This window comes from Paralichthys olivaceus, chromosome 22 (assembly GCF_024713975.1).
Source record: "Paralichthys olivaceus isolate ysfri-2021 chromosome 22, ASM2471397v2, whole genome shotgun sequence".
Taxonomy (NCBI): Eukaryota; Metazoa; Chordata; class Actinopteri; order Pleuronectiformes; family Paralichthyidae; genus Paralichthys; species Paralichthys olivaceus.
Genome location: NC_091114.1, coordinates 13170381 through 13187756, shown reverse-complemented (window position 1 = coordinate 13187756; position 17376 = coordinate 13170381). Strand labels below are relative to the sequence as shown.

Below are 17376 nucleotides of genomic sequence, written 5' to 3'. Positions count from 1 at the left end.
TTGAACGTGACTGTATGAGAACTGGCACGATGGAGGCTGTAATTGTCTTTGTTTGTTGGACAGAAAGCTTTGTGGTTTCTTAGAAGTTGGTCCTTTTTATATAGTAGATTAGTTTCAGTCTTATTTCATGTCAGTGTGTTAAAATGCCTCCGCTTGAGTGGGAGTTTGAGATCCTTCGCTTGAATAAAAGTACAAATGTATCGTAAAAAACACTCAACTACATAAAAGTCCTGCATTAAAAATCAAGACGTAAGAAATGTTCCATTTATTAACACTTAACAGATCTTGGTCTATTGTCTTTAAATTATATAATTAAAATAAAAGCATTGAATTGAGTGGTTGTTTTCTGCCAACTTTAAAGTAAAAATAACTTAAATATCAGACGGGCTCGAGTCGAGTACCTCAGACCTCGGTTTTATTACAGTTCTGGTACTGGAAGTCCGGTAGAAGACGAAAACGAGGAGGGAAAAAGACAAGAAAAAAATTACAGCAGAGAGGAAACTGTGCCATAATGTAGGTCACCCAAACAAAGTCTCAGGTTGAATTGCAAGCAGCTGTCCTGGCCACTTCCTGCCTGCATGGCATGGAGCAGGAGTGCTGAGCCTGATGGTTGTTCCTGCACCACCCGGCCAGACTGAATGAGTTCAGCATTAAAATGGCTGACAGAGAAAGAAGAGCAGAAGCCAACGTGGCTGCCAGCGATGTCATCTGTGTTTATCTCTCTGACCTACAAGACAGGACAAGCAGATTCTTGGCAGATGAACACGGCAGCACGTCCAAACGGCTCTGTGCAAAGTTACCATGAGTTTACTGACTCAAAAACTCATCTGCAGCGTCTTTGATAACATTGAACTTCACTGTCTCTTGTCTGAATTTTGTTTCCTAATCATTTCCTGGAAGAGAGCAGTAAATTCTTAGCAAGGCTCCTAAAGGGAAATTAGTTGTAGACACAGGAAACAAAATTGGTGCACAACCAGTGAATAAATTCCCAAATTACTAAAGTGTCAGTAGTAGCACTGGTTATCAGCCTGGAGGCAGTCAACCAGTGAATAACTGGTTATATGAAATAAATCACTAGAAAGGGCGACAGAAAAACAGCTACACAAAAGTAATTAAAGTAAATCTATGTTTTTTTTTCTGGTGGATTAATGTCATTGATAAATGTTTAATAGGTTGTTTATGAATGGATTTTGCTCAAGATCTTTTTTTCCTCAACCAGACAACCTCAACATTCTGATTAGTAACATTCATAACTGATTTATAAAACACATAATGAATGTAAATGGTGCTTTATCAGAAAGCTGTGGCATAAATTCTATGATGAGCGCTTGGGCCACAATATAAACTACGTATATCACGCTGTAACAGCTGGAAGATTAGATTTGTAACCCTTCAGTGTGGGAACACTCAGCAGCGTCCTCACATCCATCAGTGTGTCTGTGGAGATTCATCCGTCCAAACAGTTATTGTGCATGAGAGAGATCCACTGAGACAAATGGAAACACCAGAGTTTGGCCAGTGACGGAGGAAAGTGGAGGAACAGATGTGAGTAAAAAAAAAAAAAAAGGTCAGTCAGGTTAGTGGGCAGAATATTTGTACGCAGACAAGTGACATTTTAATGACAACTACTGCAACTCATCCTCAAATCTGATATAACAAATATTATGCACAATATGTTTTTGGCATCCTGTAAAGTCTGGGATCAGCTGTACAAATCCAATTAAAATCCATAATAAAACTGTCATTTCAATACGACTACGATACGACTGTTGGAAAATGTGATATAAACAATCATCTGCAGGAATTTCCATGTGTAAAAGTAGCCTGACCTAAATGATGCATCTTGGAAAATGTCACTTGCATGAAAAACAGGTTCTGAGAAACTAAACCACAGTTGCAACAAAATATTTTTCGTTCAATTCTTGTGGCTCTTTTCTCTATTTCTGTGATTTACCCAGGTTGTTGTTGTTGTTTAGCAGCACAGTCACAGCGTGCAGCGTGGGAAGAGTTAAAACAGAGAGCACGGGGACAGGAGAGGGGGAGGAGAGGGGGAGGAGAGGCCAGAGAAAGAAAGAGCAAAAACAGACCAGAGATACTTGTGGTGAGAGGAGGAGTTTGAGACTGAAGCCTCATAAAGAAAATAATTTTGCAATGGGTGAGGAAATAAGAGAGGGGAGAGAGGGGAGAGAGGGCAGGGGGGAGGCTGCTTAGAGAAGGGCTTTTTAGAAATCTGCAAACCAATAAAATAATTTGTTTTAGTGGCCTTCTCACTTCTCTCACCTTTCCTGTCTTTTCCTTTGCTCACTATTTTTCTTCACACGTTTTTACTATTACTGTTAATGTCAGGGAGAGCCAGGGCGTCAACTTTTCTTTGCATGAAACTGAACACACACACACACACACTGACAAACACTCACACACACACACACACACACACACACACACACACTCACACTCACTTATCTACACACATGCAGGCTGCAGCCCGAGAGGATCAGATGTTTCAAGAGTACCAGATGCTCAGCTGGAACACACTTCTCTGAAAAATGTGGCCGTTCTATCATTTTTTCCGACCCATTCCTCAGCACATGACTGAAGGAGAACCGGTGGTGTAACTGTGCACAGACCTCGAGGATTCGTTGCCGGCCCTGACATTTGTCTCACTGCACCTCCCTTTGTTCTAATCAGGCAACTTTTCACAACTCCTTCTGAGTATGGACGTCAGGATGGGTTGAACCATAGACTGTTCCTCTCACTATCCCTGAATGAAGCCAAAATATCCGGGATGTGAACACTAGAGTCTGCGCCCTTGCAATTAAAAGATGGACGCCAAAATATCGTTGTCCCACTGATACACATGGTCGACCAATCGTGAGCCTGTCTCAGCTGTCAATCATGAAGCTTAGGAGCTGTACTACACCCAGCCACCAGGTGGCAGTGGCCAAGATGCTTTGGCTTTAATTTTGGGAGATGACACTTTACAGTCTACGCGTTTAATAAGGCAGGTAAGTGGAGGTTTATATTTTTATATTTCTTACAAGTATGGCTGTATTTACTGTATAATGTGAAAGTGTGTGTGTGTGTGTGTGAAAAGATTCTGAAAGCATTGGAAGAATATGTACAACTGTTTGTAGAAAATAGTTTAATTTCACTTTACTGAAATACAAAAGTGAAAACAGACAGGAACAAAAAACAAATCTCATTCCATGATCATCATTATAAATATCATTACCATTATCATTGTTATTAACTACATCAATTCACCTTCAATTTTGATTTGAGTTAAAAAAAAACAAAAAAAAACAATGAGCACCATCAGTGTCAAAGTTCATAAATAGCATTGTTTGTTATTCTGTGCCAACGTCGGGATGAATCCGAAACTCTGAACTCACATTCACCCTCTGATCAGATCTAATTCACCACATGCTGAATGTAAACTGGGATTCACCTCCACCATTGTCATGTTATGCCTCTGTCCAGCAGGACTCCAAATGACAATGCACAAAAAAAAAAAATCATAACCTTACCAGGAGAACAATAATAACAATAACCATACTTATAATAACAACAATGTCCCATAGCAACGATAATAATTACAAAATTGCACCATATTGTTGGAAACCGTACCGGTTACTGCGCTCGCGTTTGACAGCAAAAGTACTGGAATGTTTCAAAACCGCCATTTGTGAGTTAAAACATCACGTAAGAAAAATTATAAAGTTCCCGTCTGACTGCTTGCACTGAACGAAGAGTTTTGCCTGCGAGCGTCTGGAGTCGCAGCAGCAGACTGTCGCTGTGCGCTGGGGAAAAAAGGATTCGAACCATCGTTGGTTTTAGACGTGACAATCAAGGGGAAAACGCTTCAACTGGCCCTGAACATCTTTGTCCTGTTACTTACAAGTATTTATACTGTTTTAAAGGAGACATTCTGATTCGTAGTTTTCAACTTGTGTCATTACTTAAAAATGTTTTCATGCTCTAATGTTCAGAAACCATCACTTTCCTCAGACCGTCCATCGCTGCAGCTCCTCTTTTCAGCCTCTGTCTGAAACACTTCGTTTTAGCTCCTGTCTCTTTAAGGCCAACCCCGCCTCCCGATAAAGCCCAGTCTCCTCTGATTGGCCAGATTGGTCAACCGCTTCCAGCGTGTACAGGAAATGTCGGCTTCCGCTCGTACGTTACATGGTTTTGTGAGGGGGCGTGCCAGATTAGCCAGTGGGTGGAGCATTGTGACATCTCAATAGAGCGGAAATATGGGCCGGACTACTGACGCTTCAGTGTTTTCTGTCGAGGAGAGGAGGCTTTTTAACTTTGCAGAACTTTTACATTCACAAAGGAAAGAAGAAGTAAAAAGGCAAATCATGTCCTTTAACATTTTCTACAATAGTGCTGAGACGATACTTGAGAATCGACACCAAAACAATTATTTCAGTTTAAGAAATATGAGCATTTCCTCCAAAGTTCTCACACAAGCGAAAGTACAAGTGCATAACTACAATCGTCTCAATGGAGCAAAATGTGGGATTGAAATCTGTTTGATCACAGAAAAATCAAACTCGATGATTTGGATTTCTGGCTTTACCGAAAAAGTCTGAGGTTCTTTTTAGTGGTAAAAAAAAAAAGAAGTCATGTTTACACAGGCGATGTTTCGTGGTTCATCCTCAGAACTTTGGCACTTTTGAGAATAAATGTCATATTCAAACAATAACTTTCTCCATAAAAACAAACGAACAAGGGACTTGACAGCAAAAATGAAACGATGAATTTATGAGTAAGAAACAAAACAAAACACAGATTTCTAAAGTTTCCAGGAGGGTGGAGGGTGGGGGGGGGGGGGACTCTTGAATCAGACAGCAGTTCAGCTGGAGTCGTCCAGTTAAAAGTAGAGGAAGCGTGGAGGGATGTTTTTGTTGTTTGAATACCTGGGATGCGAGAGAGGAGAGGTGAGTCTTTGCATATTTCCCTTCTCTACATGAGACGGTGGGTTTGTTCTTCAACCTCCTGACACACAACAGTACATGTAAATAGTTAACATACAAATACACATTTTCCTGATTTCAGTTTCTAGGGCCTTTCTCTTTCTTTTTTTTTCCGCTCTGTCGTGGCAAATACAAACCACCAAACACATAACACTGTCTTTTTCCTCCGCTCGCTCTCTCCTCCTCTTTCTTCTCCCCCCCTTCTCTGTTTCCATCGTCTCCCGGCCCTCGTTTTTTTCCTCTCTCTCTCCCCTTCTCTTTCTGTCCCTCTGCGGCAGTCTCTCAGTCGCCCGTCTCTTTGCCTACACCTTGTCCAGGAGGGATCTCTGGCAGTAGAGGAGGCGTCGGGGCGTGCCGTACTTCCTGAAGAACAAAAGCGCTCCCAGGGTGACGACCACCAGCACCAGCAGCAGGAGGGGGATGACCACGGCGACGGGCCCGGCCCCGCTCTGTGACTCGTCCACCTCGATGATGATCACCTCCTCTTCCCGACCCTTCTTGGGCTCCTCGCTCTCGCAGCCCATCCAGTCGTTGAGCACGGACTTGGGATAGCCGGACTCCACCTTCATGTACTGGTTGTTGAACTTCCAGTACTTGTTGGCCTTGTAGAAATATGTGTACGCTGCAGAAAAATGGAAAAAAGTGTCTTTATAATGTAGCTGCAAATTATTATTTTAAGTTTATATAATAACTTTTATATTTTTAGGTTTCTGTCTGATAATTGTGTCCAACACAGATTCCAAAGATGCCAAAATGCAGAATGTTTAAATGATCCAAACGGTCTCTAATCAATTTTAATACAATCATTTATCGCTCTGGCTCTCAGCGACAGACGACGAGGGAAACTTACATCCATCCTCACTCATGATGGCAGCCTTGATGTTGTCTGGTGCGCCGCTCCACATGTTGATGGGTTTTGGGTAACCGCTGTCCACAGTGCGAGTCTGCTCGTTGAAGCGGTAATATCTGCAAACCACACAAAGACAGAGCGGTTAAAGACAGAACCATCCGAAACTGCTTCAGGAGAGACGGGCCTGAGAATTCATTTATATTTATATAAGACCATTTTTTTTCTATCACTTTCTTTCTTCTTTGTTTTTTATTTCCTTTTCTTTTAATTTTAACATCTTCTTATGTTTCTTGAAATATCTTCTCTTCTTATTTTGAATTACATTTTAACAATGCTTTTAGCTTCATCTGCATTTTTAGCTGCAGGTGGTTTACGTATAAAGTTTATTATTAACATTATTCTATATTCACAATTCAAATTGAGAGACAATAAAAGTGAAAATATACTAGAAATGAAATAATAGATTTTTTGGAAGTAAATCAAAAAAGGGGTCTGGAGCTTTACTCTAATCCTGACGATGGACCCATACAGAGGTTTTTTATCTTGAACATCTGTGTGCTGCATGGGGGGGGGCTCTTGTGGATTATCAAGGTTTAAATTGTTTGATCGTGTCATCACAGACTCATCGGTTTCAATGTTTTCTGGATTTAAATTCTTTGCTGTGTGTATTCCGCCCTCAGCTCTCATTTGCCATCACGTCTCCACTGTTAGATTTCTGACTGAAGGCAAATACATATGAGGTATGACTCAGAGAACTGAAATGCTGTGCTTCTACTTTCAGATAAGCCCGACGAGATTCAACAGTTTGTTTGCAAAGCGGAAAGCGATCTAATCTTTGCACGAAGGCTGCAGGAATGTTTCCGATGCTTCTTATTAAAACTCAGGTCAGGACGCGGTGACAATTTTGGAATTGGACAAGGATGATGAGGAACGAATCCCAGAGGCCGGTCCTGTCTATTGTCTTTTATTAGAAAAGAGCACAGTCTTTACAGAGGATATAAAAGCAGAGGTGTGATATTAGGTCGATATAAGCAGGGGATCAGACTCAGGGGATCAGACTCACTTGTTGCCTCTGAAGAAGTACGTCTGTCCTGTGGGTGTGTAGAACAGGGCAGCGTCGAGTTTGTCTGTGGGGAGGCCAGTGCCCAGGTCGGTCAGGCTCTTTGGAGAATCCTTGTCCATGGTGGACTCACTGAAAACCCAGTACCTGTCTCCTGCAGATGGAGGAAAGAAAAAAGAACATCAAGATGAGAAGGACTGAGAGTGAGACCAGAAAGTAAATCTGGATTCACTTTATTCTCCAGAGGGAACCTACCCTTAAAGAAGACAAACTTCCCATCATCCCTCTCGTAGGCGGCGTTGATGTTTGAGGGCAGGCCCCTCCAGAAGTGACTGATGGGCATCGGGTAACCAGGCAGCACCTTGTTGTTACGCACACGCCAGAACCACTTGTCCTGCAACGCAGAGGGAGGAAGATGAGATCAGTGGAATCTTATGGTAAATTTTAAAATAATTTTCATAAATGCTCGTGTTTGCATGTTTGTGTTGTACCTTAAACACAAACCTCTCCCCTCTGAGGATAGCGATGGTGTCAAAGTGTCCCTCGCAGATGTCTGGCCCGTGGTCTGGTTTTTCGGGTTTGGAGGGTTTTGTGGGTCGAGGAGGAGGAGGAGGAGGAGCCCCGGACTTAGTTCCTGAAGCAAAGAGGAGAGAGAGAGAGAAATGAGAGACGGATAATGTGGAAGCCACCTCTCACCGAACGCTGCTCCTGTCGTAGTGAATGCTTCCTACCTGATAATTCTCCTCCTTCATGTATGAAGGGCAAACTCACGAAAATGCTAAAACCCAGTTTTCTGGATATTTTCTGAGTTCATGTCTGAAAACGGCTAAAGACAACGACTCACCATAAATCGTTTGGATGCCTCTGCGGTCGTCGTCGGGGAGCTGAAAGTTTTCGGTGTCGAACCACTGGTAGAAGGGCGCCATGATGGCAGACGGGTTGTTGGAGTGCTCCAGACCCAGAGCGTGACCCAGCTCATGGACGGCAACCAGGAAAACATCGTTACCTTCAGAGAAGACAGACGAAGAGAAACTCCTGTTCAGTACGTTTTAGTCTAGAGTCAGATCCATCTCTCGACGCCCAGTCTTCCTTCTCTTACCTCCCTGGTCGACGTTGCCGGTGGTCCACGGCTCTGCGAGGTCAAAGTGCGTGTCTCCCCCAATGCCGTGTCCGGGGAAGTATGCGTGAGCCAGGAAGCCGCCCTCGCCATCGAACGGCGTGCTGTCTCCGTGGAAGCCCTCCGAGAAGGAGAGCATGATGTCTGCGTACTTGTCGACCTTGCCTCTGATGTGGCTGTAGGGGATCTCTCTGAAGGTGAGCGGGATGGCGCTCTCCCACACCCTGAAGGCCTTTCGGATGGCTTCATACGTGCCTTGCTCCCCGACCTTGGGGGTGTAGTTCTCTATGCTGTCGGAGAAGAACGGAGAGATGCAGGGATTCAGGCCTCGGACGGTTGGAGTCAATTCAAAATAAAACACTGGAGGATGGCGAGGAAGTAAGAAGGCGTGTGACTGTTTGTTTATGTTGACGCGCCTTTATGAAAAAACTGGATTATATCATATATATATTTTTTTTTTTAGTCTTCTATGATAATAGTCGAATCAAACTATTGCTCAGTGTGTAAGTGTGTGTGTAGAGAGTGAATTCTGACCTGAAGGTCACCTCAGACTTGTCCCACTTCAGACCCTGAACAGCGTATCTCTTCCTCCTCAGGTTGGTTTTCAGCTCTGGGCCGAACTTGTCAGGGACGCCACACCGCGGCCGGCTCATCGCCCTGGCAACGGCAACAAAAATTCACATTTTCAAGCTATGTGAAATATTTCCAGAGCTGTGAAGGAGACATATCTTCATATCTCCGCTCTTTGTCATGGAATCGTCCCGGTGACATTGAGACTTCTGAATCCCTAACTTGTAATAGTAGCATATCAAACCCAGCGGTCATGTGTTATTAAATCACTGCCATTGATCAGGACTCACTCTAACGTGTTGGAGTCTATGGAGCCGGTGACGGTCAAACCATAAAACCTCTGCATGGCTGCTATCGCTGTTTGAATGGACTGTGGCGAGCGGATGGCCTGAGCTCTGACGTCACCTGGAGGCAGGTAACCGTACGACTGCAGCCAAGCCTGAAAGAGAGAGAGGAGGACGGTTTAGAGTTTCGTTTGTGTGATGGTTAATCATTTACTTTTTCTGTTTGATGAAGCCAAACATTGGAAACCACCTGAGGCCTTTGGAAACTGTATTTCAGCATTTTAGTGTGAGGCAGTTTTTCACAGAGCCATTTATATTCATCAGGAAAATGTGTGTTATTACTCCCAACATTATCTTTTGAGACCAACTCTACCTTTTACCCCCTTTTATTGACTTCTTTCTTCTATCTTTTTTTTTTTATTGTTATAGCTTTTAAAACCTGTTCTCTGGCAGCATTTCCATTTTCTTTTGTCTTATTTTGTGAAGTGACAATTGTGATGCACTTAGAAATGCACAAACCTTTATGAAAGCTACTATACAAATACAGGTTGACTGATAATGTCAGAATTTTATATTTTCTACTTAAAACTGCATTTTTAAACGAGAACTGCATGGTACATTTTTATTTATTTTGACTTTTAAATATATTTTCCAGATAAACAATAGTTCCTACAGTATAGAATAGTTCTGCTGTATAATTTCATCTTCCCTTAAAAGAAAACATGCTAATACAAAAAACCCAAAACTCAAAATAATTAGCAGGAAACAGCCAAGAAGGACCTTTAGCTGCTAAATTCAAAATGAGCAGACTTGTATTTTATACTTGGAAATTATGAGGTGTTTTGCAACTTCTGTTTTAGTTTCTTTGTGAACGTCTGAGTCGTCAGATGAGGTTTGGTCGGATTTGCCAGAAACAACAGGAAAACCAGCAGAAAACATCGTAGTCAACAGAAAGGAAGGGATCGGCTGCTTGTGTGAACCTGTGGGCGTTTGAGTGATTCCAGTCAACATCAGTGCTTGTTTCAACCTGTGATCAGCTGTGCAACACAGATTGTATGGTGAATAAGGCTGTGTGTGTGTGTGTGTGTGTGTGTGTGTGTGTGTTTGTGTGTGTGCAGTGGGTCAACTCAGCATTTTAGATTTCTTGTCTTTAAATGACTGTTGCATTATCCTGTTTACAAACCCACATGTCACATGTCCAGAGAGGAACCGAAAACCCAAATAAAACAAAATGTAAAAAAACACTGACGTCAGTTCACTTCCTCCTCCTCCCCCTCCTCCTCCTTCTGTCTGTCTGACCTCTTCTCCTCCTTCTGTCTCTTTCCATCCTCCTTCTCCTCTTGTCTCTGTCTGACCTCTTCTCCTCCTTCTGTCTCTTTCCATCCTCCTTCTCCTCTTGTCTCTGTCTGACCTCTTCTCCTCCTTCTGTTTCTATCTATCCTCCTCCTGTCTCTGTCTGACCTCTTCTCCTCCTTCTGTTTCTCTACGTCCTCGACCAAAACCACCACTGTTTATCTTTACACATGAAAGGCCGACCTATTCTTTCCACCGCCTGCTGCTGGTGGTCTAAGACTGGACAGAGACACTGTTAAAGGAATAGTTTGACATTTTATTTCCTTTCTCCGTGCCCCGAAAGTAAAACGTGTATTCTCGCAATTGACCAGCAGAGGGTGATTCCAAGTCTCTACTTGTCACTTGATTTATAGCGTCAGTGAAAAAAATAAAATGGACGATAAAACACTGTATGCATTGGTTGCATGGATACTATGTGATTGACAGCTAGTACCGTCCAATGGGTGCAGGTTGCAGGTGTAAGACTTCATATTTAAGATGGTGCACGAGTTCTACCGATCGTCTAATATCTTGGCCCTCTTGTTGGAATTTTTTAAAGTGCATTTTTAAGGTTGTTTTTTCCAACCATGCATCTGCTCACAGAGTTGACACACGTTCTCATCTCCACCGCACATTAAGTCGGTGGAATTACCCAGAATTCCTTTGTTGGCGTCAGACCTCAGATATCTCTCTTGTTCCACCATTCCTGCAACTTTTCTCTTGGAGCCTTCGTCCAACGGGTGAAGGGGAAGCAGGGGGAGGGATGGAGTGACTGGGCAGGACTACCTGGTCATACTCTGCCGGTGTGTGCACACACAGCTACTGTTCGTCATGTGGTGGGCCGAGAGGCCAGAGAACAAGGTTCACTTATGAGGCCCGCAGAGACGCAACCTCTCCCCCTCCTCCCCATCCCTGCATACTCCCCCCTCCTCAGAATCTCTTTAAGATTTCTCAGGATTATTTAAGCGCCTAGTTAAATTAATTTATCTTCTGACTTCCTCTGAGTCAATCAGCCTCGAACGCCGACCAAATGTACTCGCTCTGCCCGTCCGCTGAGAGCTGCTAGTGTGTCCTGTGGCTCCAGTGTGGTGACGCGTCTGCTTCTATAAAAACACTCTCCCACATACACACACACACACTCACACACACCGTCAGGACCTCCACTTCTCTGCTCCTGCACCAAACTCCTCCACACACCGCCACCTCCGGCTGGGACGCCAGGTATCCCAGCGTCCACTCCCTCCTCCCCTGGAACTCCCAGCAGCCACCATCAAAGCTTCTATTTATTGAGACTCGTACATGGCTGGTATTGTTGGCGTCAGAGTAGCTGGGTTTGCTCTCCGCGCGGCCATGTGTGGTCAAAGGGCTGGCTGCTGGTTTGGTAAACACGCCGCTGGGTCTGTGTGCAGTGTGCGAGCAGTGACATGAGGTCTGAATGTATAAAGCACAGACAGTGTGATGTAAACGCGCTGGGACAGGTTGTTTCAGTGGAGCTGGGTGATGTACACATGGATTCTGTGACCCTGGTCTGACCTTACTACCATTTATAGAGCTGAACCAGATAATTCATCAGATATTTAACAGTCTATTAATAATTTTTCTTATTCCTGAATCTTAGTTGTGTGGATTTACAGATTTTTCTAAATTGAAGAAGCGTAAACCATCACTGACGCATTAGAATTAAACGTACAGTATGTGCCTTCAGCCGCTTGGGGTTGGGAGGAGGTCATGTGTTCAAGTTTTATTCACGTTACGCAGCGGATGGCGATTTATCGTGACCAAGTCAAACAATGGAAGGTGAAAACAGATAACTTGCCACTTGACGAGCAGTGTGTTTTTACATCGTCAAAAATCATTTGCCACAGAAGTTAAAGCAGAGGCCATGGAGGGAACTTCCTGTTACCTTGAATAAAATTGTGGATTTCTCTGGGTTTGAACATTGGAAACATTTTGGATAGTGTAAGGATCGTCATATATTATTACTTTAAATGTAAAAAAAAATCTAAATGTACTTCTAAATCTTCCAGATTTGACAAAAAAATATTTTGGGGAATACAAAGAGCACAAAACTGAGCTGATCATGTTTATTTAAACACGAGATGGGGCCTCGATATCAGGTCAAACAACAGGCCCACCCAGTTATGTCAGGTCATTCTGTGCCTCAGATGTTCAACAGATGTTCAAGAATATGTACGAAAAACAAGCTGTTCGCACAAACAAGTAGAAAAAAAGGCATGATGATGTATATTATATCTGAATTCCCCACAGGTAGCATGTACAGGACAGCACCCACTGTCACACACTCTTGCTCATACACAGCTGGAACTGTAAAAAAAATAAGCCAACCACAACTTCCTCCAAAACAAAAAAAACCCCCAGAACATTTATAGATGTGTGCTGAAAAGAAATAAAGAAGCATTTTGTCATTTCAGAGGAAAATTGTCATCGTGTTTGTTAAACGCATCACAAGGGTGTTTGCCAATCTTGTGCAATGTATGATAAATGATAAACAGGCATGAGGAGGTGATCTTAGGTTTGTTTGCATTTCGCAGTAGTGTGTCATTGTTTTGTGTACGTCTATTTTTCTGAAACAGCTTCTATGATGCGCAGGTTTTCTGGCTTTAGAAACAAGCTGCTCACTTAAATCTCAGCAGACCCGAGGCGAAGACGGACGGAGGGTGACGGAGGACGATCTAAAGTGCAGAGTTACAGTAGAGAAGAAAAGGTAAAGACATTAGAAGGGAAGGAGCAGTGAATGAAAAGCAGGACGAGAGCAGAGGAGGCTGAGGAGAGTATGGCTGAATTTCAATTTGAGGGCCTGAGTCAGATGTTCCTCTCGCTCGGTGCCAACGGAAAAAACTGAGAATTCTGCTCATGAGGGGCTGAATCCCACATCGCCTTCATTTCTTGGCTCCTCTGACCCAGTTAGCGTTCACCCCCACACTGTGTGATACTTCTTCTACACATCCACACTTCTGCCGGGTCAAATAATCAAACTGATGCAAACAGTGCACTGATCAATTCAGGTGATTCCTCAATTGCACCAAATGACAGTATACTTTAAGACTAATGTTCCTATAATCCTATAAACTACAGGAAGAATAAACTGTTCTTGACGTTTACTTTTATACTTTATTAATATGTATTACCATTCATTTGATATTATATTTTTTAAATGGTTAACTGGTAAACACTGCTTCTCCATTCCACATACTGAGTACTTACAGTAGACTAGCTGATAAAACTTGCTTTCACTTATGTAAATATTTGAATGTAGTACTTTTACCTGTAATAGACTATCCTCACGTTTTTTGGTTTTGCTTGATACTTCTTATTTCCAGTTAATTGCCGATTTGATTGAGTTTTTCCTTATCTTAACTAAATAGACTTTTACTATAAATAATAAGTTTAACTATAATATCACACATAAAAGGATGCAGTATAGTTACATATCCTGTTTTAGGTCATTATTGGTGAATAAATATGGTTATGCATTGGTTATTTGATTTGTAGTTTGACTTGACCAGACTAAGAGGGTTATGTTTTCATATTTGTTTGTCTTATCTGACAGCAGGATGATGCAAAAACTACTGTACGGATTTCCACGACACTTGGTGGAAGGATGCAGTGCGGATCAAAGAATCCATTACAGTAGAAGTTAGGAAAGTACTAACACTTTACTTCTATAAACCACTCGAGGAAAAGTAATCAGTTGCTGTCCACTAAAGTCTTTTAGTAGGAAACTATGCCACATATCAACTAGAGTCAAATCCAACCAGCTGAGCATCTGAGACAAAAACTTTCTCTCTTTCATGTCCTCTCGGTTTTTATTTTCTTCTCTGTAGATCTCAGATAAACTCCCTCTCTCCCTTGAAGTCCATCAGTTTCACATTAAAACCGATCCAGCTGAGTACTGACATGTCTTGAGCAGCCGCCGCCTGCCGCCGCCTGCCACAGCAGCACGCACTGATCTTGAGCAAGGCCTCCTCTTTGATGCTACATCAACAGCGACTCTATGTCGAGATAAAGAGAATTGAACCCAGATGTGTGTTTGGCCACATCTGCAGCCCTCCGCTGCGATCACGAGACATGTCTCCAGATGGCAACGGGAAATCTCCTATTATTTTGTTTGAGCCAGATATAGAGATATCCTGTTTTAACCTCTGTTGTTATCATTGCTGCCCACTTCCTTTACTCGCAGGGTTCAGATTTGCATTTTCATTTCAGCAGAAAAGGTTAGACGAGGCAAAAAAGAGGAGAATGAAAACAGATGAGGGGAAGGTGCGAAGGCCTCACCAGAGGAGGGATTTTCAGAGAATAGCTGAGGTCTTATTCCTCTATTTGCCGAGCTTCTCCTTTTCACTCAGCTTGGATTAAGTGGGGGTTTAGTTTGTCAAAGTCAGAGTGGGATGTTCAGATGTTGAGCAACGCGGGGAAACCACAAAATTCCTCAAAGTTCAGTGTCTCCGTCTGCTTGCCTTGCTCAACCCCTCCCAGCCCAATGAAAACTGAGCTCTGGTGACGTTAATTAAAACATTTAATGTCACTCAAGTTTGTTTCTCCCGTCTCTGCAGCTCCAGTTCACTGGACCTTCTCCGCATGCAGACGCGTCTATCTCTTGATCACAGGGTTCATGTGCAGCTCTCAGGTGATGTCATCCCCGAGCCGTAATTAAAGCTTATCCTCTCATGGCATCAGGACTGGCTCTGGCAGCATCACAGCACACAACCTGCACAACACGTTCACCTATAACCTGATCTCCCTATAAATCAGGACCGTTATTGTTTCGGCAGTGATGTGCAGCTGCAGGGATGCTAGATGTTAGAGGTATTGTCCTCCAGCTGCGGTAAACAGTCATGTTTTCTCACTTTGTTTACAGACATTCATCACTGTGTCGGTGCGTCGCCGCAGGAGGGCAGCGGCCTATGGCATCTCATAAACTGTCTGACTCTCCAAAGTTATCCACCATGTCTGGTTTGACTCACACGCCAGCGGATTGTGGTCAGTGACTAAGGTCGTCCTTCGCTCCTTCATGCATCCTGTGTGTGTGTTAAAATGACAGCATGGTGTTTTTTTTTTTTTACTTCTGCATTTATTGCCAATGGGCTATTTTCCTCTGTGAATCAATTTCCTGTGACAGCTGACTATTCATCACAGAGAGGCACGTATGGGCAACTCTTTGAAATGTTAGTCTGGGAAATGATGAAGGACAAATCATTGTATTCTATAAGCTACAGTTGTTGGAAGTTATGTGTTCTCGTCTGTTTTTTCTACCGGATGCGACGTAAAACCCATCAAATTTTGGAGCAGACTCACTTCCTTTAACGTTGAGAAATAGTTGAATATTTTGACATATTCGTTGGTTTATCTGAGACTAATTCATGGATCTTAATTTAAAAAACAGGCGTGTTTACTGCTCCTGTGACTTGATGTGACCTAATGCTGATGTGTTACATTCCCTTCCATGCACTTATCCCCACACTGCTTGTTATTGATGTTATCTGCAAGGTGAACTTAGAATGTTCAGGGACGAAGCACTGCCTTCAGGGCAAAATACCCGGTCATTTACCGAGCCGCTGCTGCTGCTGCACGAGACCTGGTGACAAAATGTGTTGTTGAGATGAGAGTTGAACTGCACTTTGGTGGAGGAGGGTTTCACAGCCTCAAGGCCCCAGAGGCCTACACTGTCCCAGCTGGAGCGCCCCATGTCCAGCTTGTTGTGAAGGCGGACAAACTTCCTGGCCGGCTGACTGTGCGGCCTAAACAGGCGGATGAAAACTATTAACCCCCTCCCCCACATCACCATCACCCACCCCCACCTCTCTTTCTCAGAACAAAGCAGCCCAGCTGTGGTTTTCCAAACTGTACACTACCCCTACACGCCTGGTTCTCCTCCTCCTCCTCCACCCTGTCCTTCAAAAAAAAAACATAATAAGTTTGACATGTCATTTTATTCTCTGGATGAACTTCCATCTCCTCAACTCAGACCAACTCCCTTATGGGAGAAAAACAAAGATCTGGAGTGTTTGAGGGAGGAAGAATGAACAACAGAGTATAAACAGTTGCTCCCTCCTCTTCCTCAGCTTCTCCCATCTTTAGATAAAAAAGAGACTGAAAGACCCTCGAGGTTGCAGCAAAACACCTTCACCCAACACAGTAAAGCTTAGACATAAATAAAATGTATGTAGAATCAAGACTTGAGTTTGTAAAATGTAAAATTCACCACGAACAATGCAGAAAACAGATGAAAGAGAGTGATCACAGTGGAAAATACAGCTTGAGGACACATTATAGCATGAAAACATTGCATCTATGAACACATGTCCATACTTCTTCAAGGTGTGAGTGTGTTTCCATGCGACTTACCTCAGCTTTTAGCACATTTGCAGAGACGGAGGTTAAACCAAAGCAGCAGACCGCACAGGCCAGGGTGAGGAGCTGGGGCAGCATTCTGGTTTCTGCAAACTACCGCCCCTCACAAAAAACTCGAGAGAAAAAAGTTCACAAAACTAACTTTCTACACGTCCTGGCAGGGAAAACAGAAATGTCGATGGATGCAGGAGCTCCCGTTATGATGTGAAAACGTGGCAGAGAGAGAGAGAGAGGGAGAGAGAGAGGGAGAGAGAAAACACGGGGTCGGATCCTCGTGGACAAACTTCAGATCTGAGCTGGAAACAACCGAGGAGAATATAAAGTGAGTGGAATCATCAGGTGGCTGCAGCTCCAACTTCTCACAGTGTGACTCGTGTTTCCTGGTGGAGGTGTTCGATCCCCTCAGTATGTGGACGTGGAGAGAGAGAGAGAGGAGAGAGAGAGAGGAGAGAGAGAGGGGAGAGAGAGAGGATGTTCCTCTGGGTCCTCCTCCAGATGTGCTGACGTATTATTATAATATACTTTACTCTCTTTTATCGTATTTTATTCTTGTAATTGTATTTATTGTACAGCACTTTGGTCACTGCTGGCTGTTTTAAATGTGCTTAAAAATAAAATTAACTTGACGTTTCATAAGAAAAATTCAGAAGTCTTCAATTCAGATTAATATCTGCAAACTAACTATTGGTTTCATGATTAATATAAACGCAGATTATTTTTGATATCTTGAAAAAAAAAAAATGTGTTAAAACATTCAAATGGCTTGTTAAAGTTCCAGTGTGTAAGATTTAGATGATAGGGAACCATTGGCA

At 43.1% G+C, this 17376-nt stretch overlaps 1 protein-coding gene across 1 annotated transcript; it reads right to left on the bottom strand.

Annotated features, from left to right (window-relative positions):
- Positions 1-3127: 3127 nt before the first annotated feature.
- Positions 3128-17033, bottom strand: mmp14a (matrix metallopeptidase 14a (membrane-inserted)). The gene is made up of 10 exons (XM_020105632.2): positions 16559-17033; positions 8867-9015; positions 8541-8663; positions 7989-8296; positions 7734-7895; positions 7381-7523; positions 7145-7283; positions 6893-7043; positions 5830-5945; positions 3128-5601 (listed from the first exon to the last, which is right to left on the bottom strand). Exons 1-10 carry the CDS (start codon positions 16640-16642, stop codon positions 5282-5284), a joined length of 1695 nt encoding a protein of 564 aa, XP_019961191.1. The 5' UTR covers positions 16643-17033; the 3' UTR covers positions 3128-5281.
- Positions 17034-17376: the final 343 nt, after the last annotated feature.